The sequence below is a fragment of the Schistocerca serialis genome, chromosome 2 (genome assembly GCF_023864345.2).
Source record: "Schistocerca serialis cubense isolate TAMUIC-IGC-003099 chromosome 2, iqSchSeri2.2, whole genome shotgun sequence".
Taxonomy (NCBI): Eukaryota; Metazoa; Arthropoda; class Insecta; order Orthoptera; family Acrididae; genus Schistocerca; species Schistocerca serialis.
In genome coordinates, this window is record NC_064639.1 from 891140937 (window position 1) to 891166579 (window position 25643).

At 38.7% G+C, this 25643-nt stretch overlaps 1 protein-coding gene across 1 annotated transcript in view; it reads left to right on the top strand.

The window, feature by feature from the left end:
• Nucleotides 1-6221, top strand: part of LOC126458229 (THAP domain-containing protein 5-like) — an 89633-nt gene extending 83412 nt beyond the window's left edge. Inside the window, exons 4-5 of the mRNA XM_050095126.1 lie at nucleotides 5425-5708; nucleotides 5823-6221. Coding sequence (XP_049951083.1) covers nucleotides 5425-5701 — 277 coding nt within the window. The 3' untranslated portion in view covers nucleotides 5702-5708; nucleotides 5823-6221. The remainder of the gene's footprint in view (nucleotides 1-5424; nucleotides 5709-5822) is intronic.
• The last annotated feature ends 19422 nt before the right edge of the window (nucleotides 6222-25643 follow it).

Genomic DNA, 25643 nt, shown 5'->3' on the forward strand with positions numbered 1-25643 from the left:
GACTGGTAAGAATCGATACTCTAACAAAGGATATTACTATAGCCCGCTACTGCTGAATAATACTGCAGCAATAAAAGATGAACGAGAGAAAAACGAAAATAAAACTTAAATTGTAAAGGAAATGCACTATATACAACAACAAAACACAGTACTCACACAAGCGTCTGCTAGCAGCAAACTGTGTCAAAGACTTTAGGAAGGCTATGCAATGCTTCATAACAAACAATTGTCTCCGATGAACGTGACGTCACAACCGTTTACATTAGAGTCGTTATAGCACGGAGCAGGCTCAAGCGCATGCGCTTCTGGCTACAGATATGTGGCTGTTGGCTGTGTAAGCAGCCGCAGTAAGCACCTAGATGCTATCAGGAAAAATTTTACTGGCGTGCCCAAGCTGCCAGCTTCACGTATTCGTAGAATTTAGGGGGGGGGGGGGGGGGGGGACAAACCGTGGTATCTGAACCGGTGGCAATTTCGAGGGAGGGGGGGGGGGGGGGATATTCATATTCTTGAGGAAAAAAAAAACTTGTTTCACAAAGCGCTTAGCATCCAGCGCACGTTGGTCTATCGATTATTCATGTGAATTTGAACTCATCCGTGTTGGTTTTTTAACATTTTTGAACACCTTCTAACTTGTCTTCTGATGTCTGTCAGGGGAATTCTCGTCGTACCTAGAAATAAACTTTCCTGCAGACAAAAGGGGGCGGGGCTATGCGGCCGTGGCTGAGCGGAATAAAGTCGAGCGGATGAATGCCAATCGCTATCTGATTACGTGGTTGATTGGGTTTGCGACTGATCAGCGTTGTATGTTTACTAGCGAAATCCATAGATTCAGACTACCAGAGTGGAAATGAACGACTAACAGGAATAACATGTAAGAAAGATTACGAATCATTTCGGTGTATCCAAGAAAATGAAATTTTGACAGAAAATTTTTGGCCACATCGCTACACTAGTAAGTGCCGGTTGTACAGTCCCAGGCTAGCAGCCGCGTAAGTTCTGTACTGGAAGCAGCGAGGAAAACGTGTTCTGTGAACATTTAACAACGCCTAACCGGAGAATAATCGCGGGTTAACGAAATCGACGGTTCTGACAGGGTTAGTAAAGTTAACCAGCGAATAAGTTTTGACAATGGCAGGAATAGTTACAGAATTAGTGATTAGATTGTTTGTTAGAACGAGGAAGGAAAAGAAACGGGGACATCACACAAATTATGGAAAAAATGTCATGATTCCAAATTTATATAACAGTTTCGTACTACTACTTTTCTATCTCATGCTTGAGAAACTGGAGCGTATGAACGAAATGTGAAACTATTTCCTAACGTAAAGCTTTTTGCTTGTAGTAGGTCAAGGCATTTGATATTGGTAGTTCGTGAATTATATTCTGTCGTGTTATAAAACTGACTATTTGTGTCAAAACAGGCTCGTTATTAGGTGTGTGTTAAAACTGCTGCAATATTACAAAGGCCAATTTTGTTTTATCGAGCAAACAGTGACAAAATAGACGAAATCGGATCGAGAATCCACACCAGTCTTGGGTGCTATTTCTATTAACAGCTTTTTCAATATTAGACGTCATTTCTATTTTTCATGTACAAAACGTTTAACGACCTTTGATGAGGTAACAAGAGTCGCAGAAAGGAAAGCACGCCGTGTAAAGCTGTAGCAAGATTAGAGAGGAAAAAAAATGCTAGGAACTGACGATTGAAGAAATGTGTGCTGTCTTGCTTGTCACTTGTCTTTACTGGTTTTATGTATCCTACATTTAATTGTATGTCGCACAAAACTCAAGTTATTAGCTAGTAGGCAATAAAGAGTGCAGATATTCTGAAGAGTTCTTGTTCTCCCGTTTACAAATATTTCCATCCAATATTAATTGCGAGCTTCTTCTTTTTTTTTTTAAGAAAAAGAAAAGAATAGAGGGGCAGGATGTCAAACCGGCCGATTGGAAGCAGGAGAGGCACCACAGGGCATTTTGTTTTCCACAATCCTGAATATAGTTTGATGGCATCCATTACAAAATATACAAGTTTCAATTCCACAGAGCGAAATACAGTGACATGCGATAGAAGAATGCCGTGTGAAGAGGCTCGTTGGCACACTTAAGATCAAATGTCTTACTTTTCCTCGAACACATATGTTTTATGTATCAGATTCTTCAGAAAGATGTGCGCTACAAAATGAACATATTTTTGAAAATTCCATTTTTTTTAATTTTTTACCTCCTATCTCAATCGCTCGAGGGCGGGGGGGGGGGGGGCTATCAAGTATTGTCCCACTTCAGAAATATCATAGATTCGGGGCTGATGCACTGAGCAGTCTGAACTATAGTGGGTAAATGGGTAGTCTCCACGTGACCCGTGATCTTGCTGCTTCCTCTTCGTTTAATGATCTCACGTCAAATGAAAACAAAACGGATTTCTGTGGCCGGAAGCTATCAAGTGAATTAAAATACATTCACATGATTACGGAAGGCAAAATTTGTTATTAGTTTCAGATTTTATTTTATTTCCACCTTTCTGACAGTCAAGCATTAATCCCCTTGCAGTACCACGAAGTCGTTTTTGTCAGTATGCTAAAGAAATTAGGCTTTTATTAATCTTTTCCGCTGAGGTAGTCAGTGTATTTGAAACGAAGTGTTTAATTCCACACTATTGGCTAGGTTCAACTGTTCGCTGCATTTCAAGTGTACGTTTTCATCTTCTAGCACGTGTGGCATTATGCCATAATAAAGAACCAAACGTGCGATAATACAGTACTGGCACTCCAAGAAAATTTACATCCCGAAAACCACACTGAAAAGCTTATGTTATCAGGTCGAGGACTACTTCATTGGGAATCTGGACATATGAATATGCACTTTAAGTATGCACTTTAAATGTGCACATTCCGATGCTCCTGGGGTATCCTCTGATATCTTGTTTCTTTTATGACATAATGTAAGATCTTTTAATGTTTTACAATTACGAACATACGGGCCGCCTCCGTCATCGTAGCTGCCGAACCGCGGTGGCTCCTGCCATCTGGCGCTCTCTGGCAACTGCTGAAACGAACCTATTTCTAAGGCCGGTATTACACTATCAAATTTCTTTGTCAAAGATTTGATCAAAGATGTGATCAAATATTCCGTCAAATATATTCGACAAAGATCTTTGACGTAGCGCTAGAAGGGGTATTATACTGTCATCAAATTTTTCGTCAAAGTTCAAGATGGCTGACAACAACTTGTTATTAACCGCAGCAGTTGCACGTACCGCAATTGCATTGTGTGCACATGCGGAAAAGAAGTGAGGGAAAAAAAGGAACCATACATACGAGGTTGACAGTCTTAAATTCCTGAGATTACAACTTGATAATAAATTCAGTTGGGAGGAGCACACCACAGAACTGCAGAAAGGCCTGAACAAATCTATATTTGCAATTCGAGTGTTAGCAGACATAGGCAACATAAAAATGAAAAAGTTTGCATACTTTGCCTACTTTCATTCCATAATGTCATATGGTATAATATTTTGGGGTAAATCTTGAAGTCAAACAAAGGTTTTCAGAGTCCAAAAGCGTGTAATACGTATTATTTGTGGAGTAAATTCACGGTCGTCCTGCAGAAACATCTTCAAAGAACTGGGTATACTAACTTCTGCCTCTCAGTATATTTACTTCTTAATGAAATTTGTCGTAAATAATATATCTCTTTTTCCAACAAACAACTCAGTTCATACATACATACCAGGAACAAAATGATCTGCACAAGGACTTAAAAGCACTTACTTTAGTTCAAAAACGGGTCCACTACTCAGGAACACTCATCTTCAATAATTTGCCAGGAAACATAAAAAATTTAGTTAGAAATAAAGATCAATTTAAAAGGAGCCTGAAAGACTTACTACTGGCCAACTCCTTCTACTCCATTGGCGAAATTTTTAATAGAAACAAATGATGTATTTATTCATACTATTAGTATTGTTATTTCAGCTTTAAAAAAATCGACATGTTCCACATCGACGAGGATCTCCTCAGCACGGATCTATGGAACGAAAAACTAATCTAATCTGGGTGAAGCAGAGGGTTTGACGACGACACGATAAAAGCATTCAACAAAACTTGTTACGTGAGCTTACAGTGGAAGACGTCAAGTCGTACATCAATTACTTAAGAGTGGATGAGCATACATTTCTGTATGTGCTCAATGAAGTGTATCCTCATATCACAAAGCACAATATTCACTTAAGAACTGCTACATCTTCAGAAGACAGGCTCACTGTAACACTCCGATTCCTTGCTACAGGAGAGGGTTAGGTTATGTTATGTTATGTTAGGTTAGGTCTCCAATCTTCTTAATCTATTTTTGCATTCGGGGTGCCTCACGTTGTAAAGCGCCTCATCAGCTTCAGACATCTCTATTAATTCTGTAGTTGTCGGCACACACCAATTGTATTTACCGGCAATGGTTATAAAAACACTACAGACGACAGAACGCTGCAGCGATGCTAGCGCTCCATGTGGTAACATGTCACATTGCAGTGAATAGAAGACAAGCGATTTCTTTAATCAAATATTGGACGACATTTGGCCGGTATTACACTATCAAATTTCTTTGTCAAAGATTTGATCAAAGATGTGATCCAATATTCCATCCAATATATTGGACAAAGATCTTTGACGTAGCGCTACGAGGGGTATTACCAACGAGTTAAAATTTCATAGAGTGGCTGAGATACTAGTTACAGCGCTTCTAGCGGCAACCAACGCTAACTCGGCCGCCATGTTCTCCTTAGTCAAAACATTAGGAAAGCGTTACTGTTGTTTGTGTTGGAAGTGTGTCAGCTGTTGTGATATTACTGCAATATTTAACTTTTCTAGTTGATCAGACTAAGAACAGCCGACCAGTTGCAAAGGATAAAGTAATCTTTACCTAGGTTTCAATAGATATAAATCTATCTTCTTCAGAAGACGGCAGTATTATAACATGAAGTGATATGTCCTTATCGTTTAGGCAAACATCCGCATAAACGATAAGGACATATCACTTCATGTTATAATACTGCCGTCTTCTGAAGAAGATAGATTTATATCTATTGAAACCTAGGTAAAGATTACTTTATCCTTTGCAACTGGTCGGCTGTTCTTAGTCTGATTTACGTGGAACCGTTGCTGTAGCGCAGCTATGTTTAAAGTACTTTTCTAGTTGACTTTTTTGTTACAAAATATAAAGTCAACATGCCTGCAGTGTGTTCAGCGTTCAACTGCACAAATCGCAGCGATAAAACAACAAATATTTCATATTATAAGTAAGCATATTAGTACCGAAATACGACACACGTTTTTTAATGTTTATTAAAGAGTCATTTGCATTGGAACTGTAATTATGCTTAATTATGCTTAAGACAAATGCAGGAAGTAATTTATTTATCGTTGATTACAGATTTCCTTTAAAAGATAAGGAAATTACAAACAGATGGGCTATAAATATGAAGCGAGAAAACTGGTTTCCTACTACAGCCAGTTACCTCTGTTCAGCTCATTTTGAAGAGAAATATATGTACCAGACAAATGTCCAGAGGCGCCTTTTGTCAAAACCAGTACCTACTATCTTTATCTTTCCACCACATTTACAAAAGCGAGATAAAGTATTACGACCACAACCCAGAAAGCGATCTTTCGACAATTTGCAAGATAGTGCTATTACAGTGACATCATAAGCACAAAGTAAGTCAATAATTTAATTTTACTCCGTGTTCTTATTACTTTGAATTACATACTTTCTATTATAATCTTATGGTGTAACTCTGACAAACTTATGATGTAACTACATTCTTTCAGTGCCTGTCGGACCCACATCTGTTTCTGCTGACCACAATTACTGTCTACCAAGCCCTAAGAAGTTGAAAACACAATATAACAGAGTACAAGCAGAGAATGTGCGACTAAAGAAGCGGATAAAGCAAATGAAGCAACTTAGTGTACGACACAAAAGAAGAATAGTGCAGTTACAGACTTCAGTTGCTGGTTTGAGAAGAAGGCTATGTTGTTCAGTTTCTGATATGTTAAACAGTGAACATGTAGTTGGTTTGTTGAAGGAGCTATTGTAACTTCAGTGCAGTGCTAAAGTATGCCATTATTCTCAGCAAATAAGGAAATTTGCCCTGACCCTACACTTTTATTCTGCCAAGGCATACAGCTACTTACGAAAATTTGTGAAATTACCTCACCCAAGAACGCTTCGACTTTGTTATTGAATTAGTATGCTTGTGTTAACTACTTGTAACACACATTTCAAATAAATTCTCGTTCACAGTGTACTGGTTTTTGAGGCTTTGACTGTTTACTTTGAAATAGCGACAAAAATATCGCATTTCTGCGCCCGTTACTGTTCCTAATAGTTAACCACAGCATGTTTAGAAGTTTCACCGTAATATTCTGGTGGTACCTGCTCTAATTGCATTAATTTATGGGCAACAAGTAACGTTATAGTGGATGGACAGACTTATTTGAGTTGTCTTGTAGTGTTATCTACATCGAAAAGTTTAGCCATATTTCGACAAAAACATTCCTTTTTGCTGTCAGTGTACACTGAAATCACTGCTGTCTATTGCTTGTTTTAGAAAAAATAAAGCTAGTATGGGCTATTTCAAGTAAGTCAAACGCAGTTACAAGGGGGCGGGACACAGCAGACGAATACCTTGACTAAAGAAAACATGGCGGCCAGAACTTCAATTTGCTTCAAACATGGCGGACCTATAGCCACTCTATGAAATTTTAACTCGTTGGGTATTACACTGTCATCAAATTTTTCGTCAAAGTTCAAGATGGCTGACAACAACTTGTTATTAACCGCAGCAGTTCTACGTACTCCAATTGCATTGTGTGCACATGCGGAAAAGAAGTGGGGGGAGAAAATGGAACCATACATACGAGGTTGACAGTCTTAAAAGTCCTGGGATTACAACTTGATAATAAATTCAGTTGGGAGGGGCACACCACAGAACTGCAGAACGCCTTAACAAATCTGTATTTGCAATTCGAGTGTTAGCAGACATAGGCAACATAAAAATGAAAAAGCTTGCATACTTTCATTGTCGTATGGGATAATATTTTGGGGTAAATCTTGAAGTCAAACAAAAGTTTCCAAGGTCCAAAAGCGTGTAATACGTATTATTTGTGGAGTAAATTCACGGACCTCCTGCAGAAACCTCTTCAAAGAACTGGGTACTTCAGATTCTTGCATTGGTACGGGGGAAAATAAGAAAGAAAATGAAACTGTTGGCGGGCCAGAAGTACAGTGAGACTGTCGTTTGGACGTACGAGATTTGCAGGTTAGCTTTTTTGTTTTGTATTTCATGCCTAGATACTTCCGTAGAGATATTGTTGCATGTGGATCATTATATGTAATGATTATTACAATACATGCAACGATATGTTTGTACAGTTATCTAGGCACGAGAAACAAACAAAAAAAACTATAACTCTCGTAGGCCCAAATGACAGTCTCACTATACTTCCGGCTCGCAGGTTAACTACTCCCTCTCAGTATATTTACTTCTTAATAAAATTTGTCGTAAATAATATATCTCTTTTTCCAACAAACAACTCAGTTCATACATACAATACCAGGAACAAAAATGATCTGCACAAGGACTTAAAAACACTTACTTCAGTTCAAAAACGGGTCCACTACTCAGGAACACTCATCTTCAATAATTTGCCAGGAAACATAAAAAATTTAGTTAGAAATAAAGATCAGTTTAAAAGGAGTCTGAAAGACTTACTACTGGCCAACTCCTTCTACTCCATTGGCGAAATTTTTAATAGAAACAAATGATGTATTTATTAATACTATTAGTATTTTTATTTCAGCTTAAAAAAAAATCGACATGTTCCACATCCACGAGGATCTCCTCAGCACGGATCTATGGAACGAAAAACTAATCTAATCTGGGTGAAGCCGTGGGTTTTACGACGACACGATAAAAGCATTCAACAAAACTTGTTACGTGAGCTTACAGTGGAAGACGTCAAGTCGTACATCAATTACTTAAGAATGGATGAGCATACATTTCTGTATGTGCTCAATGAAGTGTATCCTCATATCACAAAGCACAATTTTCACTTAAGAACTGCTACATCTTCAGAAGACAGGCTCACTATAACACTCCGATTCCTTGCTACAGGAGACGGTTATGTTATGTTAGGTTAGGTTAGGTCAGGTTAGGTCTCCAATCTTCTTAATCTATTTTTTATTCAGGGTGCCTCACGTTGTAAAGCGCCTGATAAGCTTCAGACATCTCTATTAATTCTGTAGTTGTCGGCACACACCAATTGTATTTACCGGCAATGGTTATAAAAACACTACAGACGACAGAACGCTGCAGCGATGCTAGCGCTCCGCGTGGTAACATATCGCATTGCAGTGAACAGAAGACAAGCGATTTCTTTGATCAAATATACGGCCTCGGCCTAGATTTGATCAAATATTGGACGACATTTGTCAAAGATCCCTATTACACTATCAAATATCTTTGACAAAGATATTGGACAAAGAAATTTGATAGTGTAATACCGGCCTTTGACAAAGTCCCTATTACACTATCAAGTATTTTTGACAAATATATTGGACAAAGAAATTTGATAGTGTAATACCGGCCTAACAGATCGCGGGAAAATATTGCGAATGGTGATTTGAAAAGCGTTACTTTCAAAGTAAATTTCCTTTTACGCAAGTTGAACTATGTGCGAGAATGTACTATGAATTTTTTAAATCGCACAGCGTTTGACTCTAATTTAAAAATCAACTCTTTGATGACGAGTCATTTAGAAGAATTTCGAGCCCAGCAGATCCGACATTTATCTCGTTATTAAAAATTTTACTGGCACATTTGTATGATGTATCTTAAGGGGGGTAGGATGTCAAAAATTTAAAAAAATCGATTTTTCAAAAATATGCTTATTTTGTAGCGCACATCTTCCTGAATAATATGATGTATAAAACATATATATTTGAGGAGTTATATGGTACGTAATTTGGTCTTAGGTGTATGAAGGTGCAGCGCCACACCCCTCTGCACAGCATTCTTCTGTCGTACCTAAGTGTATTTCGCTCTGTAAAATTCGAATGTAATATTTGTGCCGAAGATATCATACGTGAAACAAAGGACTATCGAAATCGATACTTTCTCTGCTGCTGTCGACATGCTTTGTTTTGGTCGCTTGTTTTGTTTGTTCTATGTTTTGAAAGGTGTGCAGTTGTAACAACAACATCTGTTGACATTGGTAAGGTACTAGATGTTGAAGTTCTGAGTAAATTTTGTCATAGTTGTGTAAAAGGGATTGCAGATCATGTATGTAATATGAACTATAAAGGCTCAAGTGGAGGTATGGAAGTGCAGGGAGTTGTAAGCTTGTTTACCAGATCTGTTGCCTCCCGTGGCCTGCCTCATGTGAAGTACCTTGGTGACAGTGACAGTAAAGCTTTCCTTGATGTTCAAAAGTGTGCACCATATGGAGCTGAGACTGTTATACAGAAGTTAGAATGTGTGGGACACGTACAGAAAAGTCTTGGCACTAGACTTAGAAGGCTGAGACAAAATTTGTCAGGAAAAAAATTATCTGTTGGGAAGAATGTGTGGGACATGTACAGAAAAGACTTGGCACTAGACATAGAAGGCTGAGATAAAATTTGTCAGGAAAAAAATTATCTGATGGGAAGGGAATAGAGGGAGAGGGCGACTGATGGATGCAGAAATTGACAAACTACAGACATATTATGGTTTGGCAATAAGAAGGAACACAGGGGACTTGAAAAATAAGAAGCAAGCAGTTTGGGCCTTATACTTCCACAAAAGTCCACAGATAATAACTCTATCCCCAACTTACGCCCAAAAGGAAGTGAATCATGGTGTGGCTACCAAAGGTCAATTGTTGGTGGTGAAGAATATCTTCATAGGAGTTCTCTACTAACTGCTGTAATGGAAGCCATCAAACCTATATTCAGGGACCTTGCAAATAAAAACTTACTGAAGAAATTCCTTCATGATGGTACCCAAATGAAAGTTTTAACCAATGTATATGGGAAAGATTGCCAAAAACAGTTTTTGTGGGAACAAATGCACTTGCTATTGGTGTTTATAATGCAGTTTCATGTTTTAATGACGGTGTCAAAGCAGGAAATATGTATTAGAGAAAATGGGAATTAAGCCCGGAGTGAACTGTATCAAAGCTTTGTATGCAATAGACAGAGAGCGTGTAGTGAAAGCAGATAAATCATTTTTGGAGGTCATAAAATCAAGAAGAGTGCATCATAGGAATGTGAAGAGGAAGGAAACTGACATTGAAAGCGAAAAAGAACCTGCTTATGGTGCTGGACAGTTCTAAAACTATGCCAAATACAAGCAGAAACTTTAACAGCCATTTTCCGCAAAACACAATTTTCTGTACTTTGATACATGTAGCATTCAAAATAAATATCCTATTACTATCAAACTTGGTATGCTTATTTAACACAAACTCTTTCATGCAAAACTCTAGAATTTTCCAAATCTATTAAAAATTGGGATAATTAACTATAAAATTTGAGTTTTTTCTAAACATGAAGTTTAAAATGTAATAACTCAGTCATTTTTTCATAAATTAAATAAATTCTAGAGTTTCATACTCCTTTAAGTACGATTTGTATGCTGTGGAAAATTCATTGAAGAATCTCTCTTACTTATGAAGAAAAGTGTACCTAAAGCAATTAATGCAGCCAATGGTAACTGAAAAAATGTTCGAATTTCACATATAAAACAAATTGCTTTTGTTATGTTTTTCAATGTCTACTGCTATCAGTGTGAACCCTGGATACTTCTTGGTCATGCTGACAATTTTTTATGAATTTATTTGTAAAAGTATAGACAGTGGAAATTAAAATGTCCTGTGGTGCCTCTCCTACTGTAAGTCGGCCCGGTTGACGTCCAACCACCCCCCCCCCCCCCCCACCCCTTAAAGTGTAACACACACACAAAAAGTTCAACGTATATATGCAAGCATAGCTTCTCTTGCAGCTTATTAACGTTAGAAACCAACATTATACTTGAAAGCTTTGCTTTTCTAGTAGTAACACTATGTATAGCAATGTAAACCATTAACTTTTCTTGTTTTTGTGTCCGCGCTACTTAACAGTGATGTTGCTAATTGGCTGACTACATCACGTGTCCTGTGCTCTGAATATCCGCTGTCATCGGCTGCCGAGATCACGTGACATGGGCTATGACTGGCTTACAAAAGCCCATCACAATCTCAGTTTCAGTGCTTGGGAAAGTAACATGCGGTTTTTGATGGAATTATAATTTATACTTTCTTAATACGAAAATATGCAGGGTAAATGTTGCTTAACATCAAATATCTTTACAAAACGTGTTTATTTTACCTGAGTTTCGTTTCCTAAAGTGCCACGAAATTCTACGCCCGCGTATAAAATGGTAACGATTCAAAAGTTCTGAGGGAAAATATACTGACACTTAACACGGAAAAAGTGTGTTTTCACCCGGGAGAAAGTGTACTTTTAGTCGGGAAATCCGGGAATTTTTTTTCCCTTGTCCACTTATAAACTCTGACATGTCATAAACAATAGTAAAAAGGAAAAAAAAAGTTGAAAAAAAGAGGAGTTAAAATGCAGAAGAAGAGAGTAATCAGGTAAAGTCGGCGTATAATGATTATGGAGAAACTTCTCAATTAAAATGAGTATAGGTAGTAGAAAAGGGCTGATGAAGTTAAGATGGGGCATACCCAAAAACCACAAAATAAGTGCCAGAGAAGAAAAGTTTAGGTAGGTCCATAGGAGGAATGGCCTATGTCTTGGTCAGGTGAATCCATCTTATCGATTTACGAAGGATAGGTGAATTCCTTGGAAAGGGTGGCCTATGACCAGTACCTTATTTTTTGTGTGAAAATGGGGACACCCACATCTATAATGGCGCAGAGGTTTGACACAGTGTCTGTCCTTAGAACGAGTGCAAGTGGAGTTAATATGTAAGTTTGAAGTCATATAGTGACTGATGTTCATGATATGGAAGTTTTCTCCAAGTTAGTTATAAAATTGAATTGACTTACCCAGAAAGTGAGATGAAGGATGGTTACACAAGTTGACAAGAGCATATACTGAAAATGAAATTTTCACTCTTCAGTGGAGTGTGCACTGATGAAACTCCCTCATGGATTGAAACTGTGCCAGGCCGAGACTCGCACTTGGGACCCTTTGCCTTTTGCAGGCTGTGCTTTACTGACTGAGCTCCACAAGCATGACTCACAGCTATACTTCCGCCAGTACCTCAGCTCATACCTTCCAAACTTCACAGAATTCTGCTGTGATACTTGCAAGACTACCATTCGTGGAAGAAAGAATATTGCAGAAACAGTCCCCAGGACGTGTCTAAGCCATGTCTCTGCAATATCTATTCTTCCAGGAGTGCTAGTCATACAGGTTTCACAGCAGAGCTTCTGTCAAGATTAGGAGGTAGGAGACAAGGCACTGGGAGAAGTAAAGCTGTGACGACAGGTCATGCTCATGCAGTTCAGTCAGTACAGCACTTGCACATGAAAGGCAAAGGGCCCAAGTTCGAGTCTTGGTCTCGCACACAGTTTTAATCTGCCAGGAAGTTTCATATGTACTGAGATCTGGCTCTGGAGATCGTATTGTAGACACATATTCGACAGGAAACTCCTCAGTTAACAACAGTGTAAGAGAGTGTTGGAAAGTATGCACATCAAAAAAAGTTTTGCATAACCTCAGTTCCAAGAGTTCCGGAACCTGTACAGAAAATTGGAATAGAGATCAACATAAACATCATTTCTGTCTTTTTATTTCTCATGAAAACCACACATTGCATGTTGTACCACCATACAGCAAGACTTTCAGAGGTGATGGTCCAGATTGCTGTACACACCAGTACCTCTAATAGCCAGTACCATGTCCTTTTGCATTGATGCATGCCTGCATTCGTCGTGGCATGCTGTCCACAAGTTCATCAAGGCACTGTTGGTCCAGATTGTCCCACTCCCCAATGGCGATTCGCCGCAGATCGCTCAAGAGTGGTTGGTGGACCACGTCCCCCATGAACAGCCCTTTTCAGTCCATCCCAGGCATGTTCACTAGGGTTCATTTCTGGATGACATGCTGGCCACTCATGTCGAGTGATCTCATTATCCTGAAGGAAGTCATTCACAAGATGTGCACAATGGGGCCATGAATCATTGTCCATGAAGACGAATGCTTCTCCAATATGGTTGCACTATTGGTCAGAGGATGGCATTCACATATAGTACAATCGCTGCAGCGCCTTCCGTGACTACCATCGGCGTACATCAGCCCCACATAATGCCACCCCAAAACACAGGGAACCTCCACCTTGCTGCACTCGCTGTACAGTGTGTCTAAGGCGTTCAACCTGACCGGGTTGCCTCCAAACATGTCTCCAATGATTGTCTGGTTGAAGGCACATGCATCACTCATATGTGAAGAGAACATGATGCCAATCCAGAGAGGTCCATTGGGCATGTTATTGGGCCCATCTGCATGGCACTGCATGGTGTCGTGGTTGCAAAGATGGACCTCGCCATCGACATTTGGAGTGAAGATGCTCATCATACAGGCTATTGCGCATAGTTTGAGTCTTAACACGACATACTGTGGCTGCATGAAAAGCATTATTCGACATGGTGGCGTTACTGTCAGGGTTCCTCTGAGCCATAATCCATAGGTAGCGGTCACCCACTGCAGTAGTAGTCCTTGGGCGGCCTGAGTGAGGCATGTCATCGACAGTTCCTGTCTCCCTGTATCTCCATGTTCAAACAACATTGCTTTGGTTCACTCCTAGACGCCTGGACACTTCCCTAGTTGAGAGTCCTTCCTGGCACAAAGTAACAATGCGGACATGATTGAACCGCGGTATTGGATGTCTAGGCATGGTTGAACTACAGACAACACGAGCCATGTACCTCCTTCCTGGTGGAAGACAGGAACTGATCAGCTGTCGGACCCCCTCCGTCTAATAGGCACTGCTCATGCATGCTTGCTTACATCTTTGGGCGGGTTTAGTGGCATCTCTGAACAGTCTAAGGGACTGTGTCTGTGATACAATATCCACAGTCAACATCTATCTTCGGGACTTCTGGGAACCGAGGTGATGCAAAACTGTTTTTGATGTGTGTATGTTGAAACTCACATGTGTACATACACTTATTTCAAATAAAATAAGAATGTAATGATCACATAATAGAAACAGAAATATGTACTGTGCACGAGATTAAAGTCAACATAGTAGCTAGCAGCATAAATGCCAAAACCACAAGAAGATGTTTAAACAATTTGTTTTATTTAAATCTTGCCAAGGTAATCCATATACATATTAAAATGATATATCTATCTTGGTAGATAGACTGGTGATTACACAAGTATACTGCATTAAATAAGCAGAATGTGAAATAAATACTCATAAAGTAATACTGATAGCAGAATCTGCCTGAAACTAAATAAAAGACTAATAATTTTCTTAAAACATTAAAACTGAAAGCACAATACTAAAAATAGTGTTGAGAACTGGAAATGGGTGGGACTATGCCAGACTTGTCCCTATTAAAGATCAAGTATTTTCTCTTTAACAAGAGGTCAATTAGCTTTACGTAGTTAGATGTTTCATAGTTTTATGTTATGAGAATTGATTTGTAACATCTTTCCTTTAAATCGGGAGAATCTGTACTGTTACATGCCATTTATGCAACCAACATTTCCCCCTCCCTGTTCTTGATAAGAAAAGACTGTTGTTAAAAAATAGGAAAGTAGTATTAGTTATCCCTATCTAAGTTACAAAATAGGCACTGTGTGCAGTCATTTTGTTTCACGTTTATGCACAATTGAATGGAGAGATGTGCTGCTTGAGTAATTGGCAGGATGCCATGGAGAGTAAACATCTTCACCAGCTATGGTCAGAGCATTTTATGTTTTGATGTCATGACTTGATGGCATCTTGACTGTCAAGAAGCAGACACGCTTTTCAAGAATGTAAACAGCAATGAACAAAGGAAGCTCTAAAATGAAGTATGATGCTTATGAACTACTGCTTGTTGAGCCTTTGAGGTTGATGATCTGTTCAAATTAAAATGTATATGCTCCAAGTTACAAAATAATTTTGATTTGTATACCCATTGAAACAAGTACGAGACAGCCAGTGATGAAATGTTGATGCCATTTCGTAATTAGAGTAGATATTGTTTTTCATTCCACCAGTAACAGCTGCAAAGGAGAAGAGTTCAAGTCTTTCCAGGGGTACACATTGTTCTGTAGAGATACTCCTTTCAGGTCCTCCACGTGAAGAAGATAATTAATGGTGACTTAACGCAAGATACATCAGGTGACAGATCAAATGTGAGTCTTCCGACTCAGTTCCAAACGAATAAGAAGAGGGTCAAAAACACTTCAAAGGATCTTAGTAAAAAGATTATAAGTGAAGCTTTCACATTGTAGACTTAAAATCCAAGCAGAGTTTTAACAACTGTATATGGGGATGAATACCAAAAACTTTTCTTGTAATACTAAATACTTTGAAAATAGGTGTGCCAAATACTGTGCTAGTTTTCAGCGATGGCACAGTGTCAAACTTTAGTGTTATGGAATTGATGGGAGTGCCTGGTGGATCAAATATGCAAAGAGATTTAATTGCCATTGACTGCAGGAGGCTCTTTGAAGCAGAGAAATCAGTGTCGGAAGCCACCAAAGAAACAAGAATTCTGCAAAAGAAAAAGGAAGAAGAACACTGCGAATAAGATGAATATGAACCTGGGATGTATTACTGTTTTTAGATTCAGCAGAGAAAGTTTTAACTTTAACTTGAATTTCCCAATAGTTCACTTTAATAATTTTCTGGTACACATTGATTTAAAACTATTAAAGACAGCTGAAATTTTGTACACTACCTTAAAACACATGTAGGTAAAAAGCAGACCATTCATATGACTTAAATTTAAAACTAAGTATTTCTTGAATAAAAATTAAGAGTTAATTATTGAAGTATTTATAACAATGAAAACAATCAATTTTTGACAGAATAATTTAATTGGATAGATAAAAAATTACTCACCCAGATGCATCAGAAGACACACATAAAAGAAGGTGGTAATTATGCAAGCTTTTGGAGTCAGCGGCTCCTCCTTCAGGCAGAAGAGGTGAAGGGAAAGAAAGAGGGCTGAAGGAAAATGACTGGAGAAGAGGAGTGAAGGAAAATGACTGGAGAAGTCTAGGAAAAGGGGTAAATTTTGGGAAAGGCACGCAGAACTGGGTCAGGGGAGACTTACCACATGGGATGAGAAGGAAAGTCTTTCAGTCTCGCTCCCTGCCCGAAGAAGGAGCCACTGGCTCTGAAACCTTGCCTAATTACAACCTTCTTTTATGTGTGTCTTCTGCTGCCACTTGGTGAGTCGACTTTTTATTTATTCAATTAAATTGCTGAAGTGTTTGATAAAAATAATTTATGCCAGCCACACCCTTTCAGATTTTTGCTTTAAAGGTAATACTGCTAGGAACTTCAAGAGAAAGTAAAGTTTCTATTTTGTTTTTATTTCAAGATACGTGCACTGGAGCTGTACATACAGAATTAACATGCTTTACTTCACTTGCAAGACAAAATACAACTGAATTAAAAGGGTTTGACCAAAAGCTATGGTGCATACACCAAAATGTCTTCAAAAGATATATTCAAAGACAGTAAACATTACATGGACTTTAAAACTCATTGAGCTAGAACAACTGACAAATTTTAAAGTTTTACCCTTGCATTTGTGTAGCAATCCCCATAAGCCATTGTGAACCCTGGACTGCAGACAGTGTGTCATTGTGTTACTCAATCTTTTTGAAGTTGGTAGCATGTGCCGTATATTTTACATAAGACCTCAAGTGAAAGTATTCAAGTAAAATTACAACAGCTTGTGTCAAGTGTGGTGAAAGAGTATTTTCAATTCGTGATAACATTCTGTTTTGTAACAGTAACTGTGAGGAAGTCATTTAATGTTTAGTGGCATATGACAATGTAAAAACACAAACATGGAGGTGTGACAGTACAAAATAGTTACTGCTAGCATAGGTGCTCTTCTAAGCAGCTTTTCATTTGAGCAAGCCTGTTGAAACTTTGCCTGATACTGCCCTTACCTTATGTACTTGGGCTAAGCACATATCTCTTTAAAAAGGATAGCTCAATTTATTCATAGGGTCAAGCTGCAAAGTCTGGTTTCATGCCCAGCAGCCAATTCGTTGGAAATAATACCCTGCAGCTTTCATTCTGCATTCAAATTATCTGTGCATTGGCTAGATTGAAAAATAATTAAAACACACAGAAATAGAAAGTAAAAGATAAATCAATAATTTAATAATAGAGGTTGCATTCTGCGGTGTGTAATTATGTTGAATATTATTTATTCAAGAAATGATACCTCAAATAAATAGTATGTGGTCCTATGGTATTCAGTTAAAATACAGACAACAAACACTTTTATCAAAAGCAATTAAGTTACATTGAGAGTGTTATGAGAATGGTAGCAGAATCCCCAAACTAAATGGTCATCAAAGATATGGGAAAATTAAGTCCCTTTCGTAATACAGTACACAAAAATGTTCACCAGCTCAAAACAGTTCAGAGTTCAACACGACAATTTACTGATTAACACACAAAGTCTGTTAAGAAGTTAAAACGGTAGCTGCCATTCACCACCCAGAATCAAACACCTCCACAATCGAATATCGCTCATTACTACTGGATGAAAGCATCCCTTTGAGATGTACCATCACTTAAGTGTATCTCATAGTGGCTCTTCACAGTGCAGAATCTGTCCTCTATATGTCCAAATCATGCACATTACCATAGGCAGGTCTGTCTTCCAGCAAAAACATAAAAGTGTCCAGAATTGCTCCTTTGAGCACTTCACTCAAAAAGTCCCAGTCTCCACTTTACTCCTGCAGTGTTCCATTACTGTTTGGTTTTCTGTTGGCTGAAGGCCATCCTCACCAAAACACATCATTCTTACATACTACAGATATGATGTGATTTATCTGACCATTTTTCCATATTAAGCTAATATATTACAACAATATTTAAATAAAATAAATGTTACAAACATTCGGTCACACCCAGATCTCGCACAATGGGATATAAGTAAACCTTTGTTCTTTAATAAATAAACAAACTCACAGTAAACAACAAAAGATTGTCATTAAATATTTGTTAAAGCAATCATTTATGCCTTGTTGACAGAAGTGCCTATTGGTTCTCCTTTTAAGTGTCTGCTTACTCATGCAATTGACTATTTTTAAATTAGCACAGTCTTTTATTGCACTTGCAATCATCATTTAAATAAAGTAACTGAAAAAATAGTAAACTGTTCAGTAAACAAAAACACAAGTATGACAACAAAGTATGAGGTACTCATATTATGTTTTTGATTGAAGAAATGCACACTGTCTTTCTTTATCAATATGGATTGTTTTACTTGTAGGCTGCACATTTTTAATTTCACCCCTCTCTGAACATTGTTCCTTCAAAAGATCACTTTCATTATCCCCTCCTTTCTCCTTCATATTTATGGCACACATCATGATATCTGACCAACCGTTAAGTTTCATTACCATTATCAAACAGTTTATTAAACACTTCCTTCGCCGCAGTTTTGTCTTTCCTCGTATTCAAGACCTCTTGCTACTTTAAATTCCTCCTGTGCCTAGCAGTGAGGCAGTAATGACTTCATTATTTTTCCATACCATATCCAGTCATTTATAGAGCAGGCACTTTCTTCTTTGCTGTAACATTCAGCACTAACATCACCTCCTAAACATATACTTTCCCAATTATCCACTTCTCTATACTCCTGATCCACCTCTAAGTCATCCTGCGTCTTCTCATCCTCACAAGCGTCAAATATAATGTTTCTTTCCTCTGAATTGACGATATCAGTAGCTGCAATATTAGCACAATTAACTGCCAACATAAAACCTGTTCTCTCTTAAACAAATCCTCACTTATTTCCGCTTAATCATGACAAACTTTATTACACTTAAGTCTCGTAACAACTGCCAATAAACGTCTGTCAATATATTATAGAAATTAACCCATAGAATACCTGTGAGTGTAGTAGCCTGATTGTTGCCAAAGAATTTAATTCTGTCCTCATGTCTCTAAACTGCTGTTCGTAGTGCACACCTTCTTTAATTAATACGGCTTCAAAATGGTCTCTGTTCTTAAGCACCTCTTTCTCACATTTTGCTACTCTACCTGGCAAATTGTTTGCTAATTTAGTAGTCACTTCCTCAAGTGCATTTTGCCTTTGCACACATTTCTTTACCTCACCACCCAGCTTGATCTGTACCTTTTCTAACGTGTCACTGAAATCTTTTCCTACAGTGTTGACTCTGCTGTGAACAAGCCCAACCTCCTCAGAAATTTTGCCCACATCGGCCCTTATAGCTTTTAATTTTGACTCAATCATGCCTTCAATACCTGATTTAATTTTCTACACCTCTGTTTTTACTGTTTCTGCTACACTTGCCTCTACTGAACTTTTCTGTGTTTTTATTGGTCCTATCTCTGTCCCCGATATTACCATTTTAGAATTCAAATTTTCCAAAGTTTCACTTAACCATGCCATTAAGTCAGTCACAAATATATCACCAATGTCTGGTTTTGGACTATTTGTCCCACTAATATTGTCCCTATCAAGCTACCTGTCACCATGTTCATGTTTTGAACTGCCTGACCCACTAATATTATTTGAACCACACATAATCTGTGATTGCTTAATCGCTGAAAGCTCCATTACTGATGGTAAATCTGTGGATCCACACGCATTAACACTATTGGCCCAGGTACCTAACTTGTCGATCATGCTGGCTTCTTCTGCCATGCTGTTGCTGCCAGAGGTGTCCATGCTGATTAACTTGAAGTCGCCGCTGGTGACTCACATTGCCATGGCCACCACTGCCACTATCCCGCCATCGAGTTCTCCAGTTGAATTCAGTATGCCTCTGCATAGCATTTTTATTCTTTCTTGAAGTCCCATGGCAAACGTGTAGGCACCTAACTTTTGCCATCCATTCTCATGCATGCAACTGTTGCAAAATCATTTGCTCAGAGCCCCCATCCAAACAGCCTGTGTCACAGTAGTATTTGGGACCTGGATCACAGAATACTGTAACATGTTAGAATTGCTGTTGCAATTTAAAGTCGTTAATTCAGAGGGTCATTGTCAAAATGTTTCTTCGCTGTGAAATATTGTGGTTTTGAAGATCTTGAAATATTATTGCATCACTGGGCATGCATCATTTTTCTGAGATCACATATGTATTAAAATTCACTTTAATATGTTGTTGTTGTTGTTGTGGTCTTCAGTCCTGAGACTGGTTTGATGCAGCTCTCCATGCTACTCTGTCCTGTGCAAGCTTCTTCATCTCCAAGTACCTACTGCAACCTACATCCTTCTGAATCTGCTTAGTGTATTCATCTCTTGGTCTCCCCCTATGATTTTTACCCTCCACGCTGCCCTCCAATACTAAATTGGTGATCCCTTGATGCCTCAGAACATGTCCTACCAACCGATCCCTTCTTCTGGTCAAGTTGTGCCACAAACTTCTCTTCTCCCCAATCCTATTCAATACTTCCTCATTAGTTATGTGATCTACCCATCTAATCTTCAGCATTCTTCTGTAGCACCACATTTCAAAAGCTTCTATTCTCTTCTTGTCCAAACTATTTACCGTCCATGTTTCACTTCCATACATGGCTACACTCCATACAAATACTTTCAGAAATAACTTCCTGACACTTAAATCTATACTCGATGTTAACAAATTTCTCTTCTTCTGAAACGCTTTCCTTGCCATTGCCAGTCTACATTTTATATCCTCTCTACTTCGACCATCATCACTTATTTTGCTCCCCAAATAGCAAAACTCATTTACTACTTTAAGTGTCTCATTTCCTAATCTAATACCCTCAGCATCACCCGACTTAACTCAACTACATTCCATTATCCTCGTTTTGCTTTTGTTGATGTTCATCTTATATCCTCCCTTCCAGACACCATCCATTCCGTTCAACTGCTCTTCCAAGTCCTTTGCTGTCTCTGACAGAATTACAATGTCATTGGCGAACCTCAAAGTTTTTATTTCTTCTCCATGGATTTTAATACCTACTCCAAATTTTTCTTTTGTTTCCTTTACTGCTTGCTCAGTATAGAGATTGAATAACATCGGGGAGAGGCTACAACCCTGTCTTACTCCCTTCCCAACCACTGCTTCCCTTTCATGTCCCTCAACTCTTATAACTGCCATCTGGTTTCTGTACAAGTTGTAAATAGCCTTTCGCTCCCTGTATTTTACCCCTGCCACCTTCAGAATTTGAAAGAGAGTATTCCAGTCAACATTGTCAAAAGCTTTCTCTAGGTCTACAAATGCTAGAAACGTAGGTTTGCCTTTCCTTAATCTTTCTTCTAAGATAAGTCGTAAGGGCAGTATTGCCTCACGTGTCCCAGTATTTCTACGGAATCCAAACTGATCTTCCCCGAGGTCGGCTTCTACTAGTTTTTCCATTCATCTGTAAAGAATTCGTGTTAGTACTTTGCAGCTGTGGCTTATTAAACTGATTGTTCGGTAATTTTCACATCTGTCAACACCTGCTTTCTTTGGGATTGGAATTATTATATTCTTCTTGAAGTCTAAGGGTATTTCGCCTGTTTCATACATCTTGCTCACCAGATGGTAGAGTTTTGTCAGGACTGGCTCTCCCAAGGCCGTCAGTAGTTCCAATGAAATGTTGTCTACTCCGGGGGCCTTGTTTCGACTCAGGTCCTTCAGTGCTCTGTCAAACTCTTCACGCAGTATCGTATCTCCCATTTCATCTTCATCTACATCCTCTTCCATTTCCATAATATTGTCCTCAAGTGCATCGCCCTTGTATAGACTCTCTATATACTCCTTCCACCTTTCTGCTTTCCCTTCTTTGCTTAGAACTGGGTTTCCATCTGAGCTCTTGATGTTCATACATGTGGTTCTCTTATCTCCAAAGGTCTCTTTAATTTTCCTGTAGGCAGTATCTATCTTACCCCTAGTGAGATAAGCCTCTACATCCTTACATTTGTCCTCTAGCCATCCCTGCGTAGCCATTTTACACTTCCTGTCGATTTCATTTTTGAGACGTTTGTATTCCTTTTTGCCTGCTTCATTTACTGCATTTTTATATTTTCTCCTTTCATCAATTAAATTCAATATTTCTTCTGTTACCCAAGGATTTCTACTAACCCTCTTCTTTTTACCTACTTGATCGTCTGCTGCCTTCACTACTTCATCCCTCAGAGCTACCCATTCTTCTTCTACTGTATTTCTTTCCCCCATTCCTTTCAATTGTTCCCTTATGCTCTCCCTGAAACTCTGTACAACCTCTGGTTCTTTCAGTTTATCCAGGTCCCATCTCCTTAAATTCCCACCTTTTTGCAGTTTCTTCAGTTTTAATCTACAGGTCATAACCAATAGATTGTGGTCAGAGCCCACATCTGCCCCTGGAAATGTCTTACGATTTAAAACCTGGTTCCTAAATCTCTGTCTTACCATTATATAATCTATCTGATACCTTTTAGTATCTCCAGGGTTCTTCCATGTATACAACCTTCTATCATGATTCTTAAACCAAGTGTTAGCTATGATTAAGTTGTGCTCTGTGCAAAATTCTATCAGGCGGCTTCCTCTTTCATTTCTTAGCCCCAATCCATATTCACCTACTACGTTTCCTTCTCTCCCTTTTCCTACACTCGAATTCCAGTCACCCATGATTATTAAATTTTCGTCTCCCTTCACTATCTGAATAATTTCTTTTATTTCATCATACATTTCTTCAATTTCTTCGTCATCTGCAGAGCTAGTTGGCATATAAACTTGTACTACTGTAGTAGGTGTGGGCTTCATATCTATCTTGGCCACAATAATGCGTTCACTATGCTGTTTGTAGCAGCTTACCCGCATTCATATTTTCCTATTCATTATTAAACCTACTCCTGCATTACCCCTATTTGACTTTGTGTTTATAACCCTGTAGTCACCTGACCAAAAGTCTTGTTCCTCCTGCCACCGAACTTCACTAATTCCCACAATATCTAACTTTACCCTATCCATTTCCCTTTTTAAATTTTCTAACCTACCTGCCCGATTAAGGGATCTGACATTCCACGCTCCGATCTGTAGAATGCCAGTTTTCTTTCTCCTGATAACGACATCCTCTTGAGTAGTCCCCGCCCGGAGATCCGAATGGGGGACTATTTTACCTCCGGAATATTTTACCCAAGAGGATGCCATCATCATTTAATCATACAGTAAAGCTGCATGCCCTCGGGAAAAATTACGGCCGTAGTTTCCCCTTGCTTTCAGCCGTTCGCAGTACCAGCACAGCAAGGCCGTTTTGGTTAGTGTTACAAGGCCAGATCAGTCAATCATCCAGACTGTTGCCCCTGCAACTACTGAAAAGGCTGCTGCCCCTCCTCAGGAACCACACGTTTGTCTGGCCTCTCAGCAGATACCCCTCCGTTGTGGTTGTACCTATGGTACGGCTATCTGTATCGCTGAGGCACGCAAGCCTCCCCACCAACGGCAAGGTCCATGGTTCATGGGGGGGGCACTTTTATATGTAACTGTGATTTAGTGTCAAAGTTCAGAGAGCTATAATTTAGCCATCTTTCAGTTTTTCTGACACACTGCCATTTCTTGGAGCATTGTCTGTCCTCTTAAGCTTCAAAATTCTCCATACTGACATTTTTCTGTTCCCCGTCACATGCTCCCTGTCTCTGCACCTGGACGCGAATGGACTGATAGCCTAGCCGGACCTGCCGCAGTGCGCACATTAAATTCATCTAAACTCATACCAATACTGGGCGGCTGATTTGCTGACCGAAATGTGTGTAACCTTACAGAGTGCAACGTTTTGAAAATGTAAGAACACTACAGCAAATTCTCCCAAGGAAATCCCACCATCGTTTAGCTAACCAAACTGTAAAATTAATAGATTTGACTCAAACTGCTACTTATAAGTTTGTTTCCAACATACAGTTTTGAAAATGCCTATCTTTCTAGAAGATTGAGAAAGCTAGAAATGTTGTCACGGAGACGTTGGAATATTGAGAAGATGTGGATTGACAAACCAAAAAATAGTCATACGGAGAATAGTTAGATTAAGAAATGTATAACATTAACTCTTTTCTATATCATTACTGTATTTTTTCAAAATGTGTGTACAATGTCCTGTCAAGACAAGTGCCTTCAAAGAAAACCTTATTAAAAGTAGAAGCAGTCGATACTGAAAATAGCTCAGATGTAAGTGCAACATAGCATGTGTCCCTCAGACGCATAGGGGCCTATATTCTGTGTTGTATATGTGCACAGAGCACAAGTACCTCTATCTATGTAGGGTTTTCTAATGCTGCCTCTTCTTATTTTCTGTCAACATATGGAAGTTGTCTCCTTCCATCAACCTGTCCATTCTTTCTTAGTTAATGAATTTTGAGTAACTTTTGTTCCGATTGGAAGAAATGCCCATGTATTTTCTCACATGTGAAGAAGTTTTCATAACACTATTTTATCTACTTGGCTAAATTTATTATGACATCATTTCTGCTACTTTACACGATATATGAAGTTACTTCCTACATATGTAGACAACATCCTCAAGTTGTTTAGTGAGACTGAAACATTGCAAGTGGCTGAAGCATTGGACAGATGTCATGGGACAAGTGAGTGAATCAAATGGCATCTGAGAGAACTTCTCTCTCTCTCTCTCTCTCTCTCTCTCTCTCTCTCTCTCTCTCTCTCTCTCTCTCTCTCTCTGTCTTTCTTTCTTTCTTTTTGGGGCTTTGGTATCAAGGAAAATTTTTAATAATAATAATAGCTTTATTCAACATCGAATGGTACACTGCACATGTACAAAGAAACAGTAATGATTAAAGTTATTTGTACAATACGCAAGACACATTCTTCTGAATACGTTGTTAATTTACAACAAAATTACAATAAGATGTTTACTGATTTCTATTCACATAATTTCACAAAGCATTTGTTGTTCTTCATATAAGTATGGTACTCTTCTAATGTGTAGAAAGGGTGTTTTACTAAAAATTCCTTAAGCTGATGTTTCAGTTTAATTGTAGGAAGAGCCATGACTGCACTAGGCAGTGCATTAGCTAATTTTATACCTGCGTACTGAGGCCCCTTTTCGTAAAGTGCTGTTCTGTGACTGCCAATGTAAAATCTTTCTTTATTTCTAGTATTGTACTGGTGGAAATCTGAATAAGTGTTGGGTGCAGTCTTTTCACAAGCAATATGGATTTTAGAATGTATGTGTTTATAACAGTTAACACCTCTGTTTTTGGAAACAAGTTGCGACAAGATTCCCTATACTTTGCTCCACAGATTATTCTCACACCCCTTTTTTGAAGAATGAGTAGCTTATCTAGATTAGCTTTGGTTGTTGCCCCACAAATTTCTATACCGTAGTTCAAGTGAGAGGAGAAAAGAGCATGGTATGCAGTCTTTAGGACTACGGTGTCTCTACAGAACTTGCTAATAGTACTGATGGCAAATATATTTTTTGACAACTT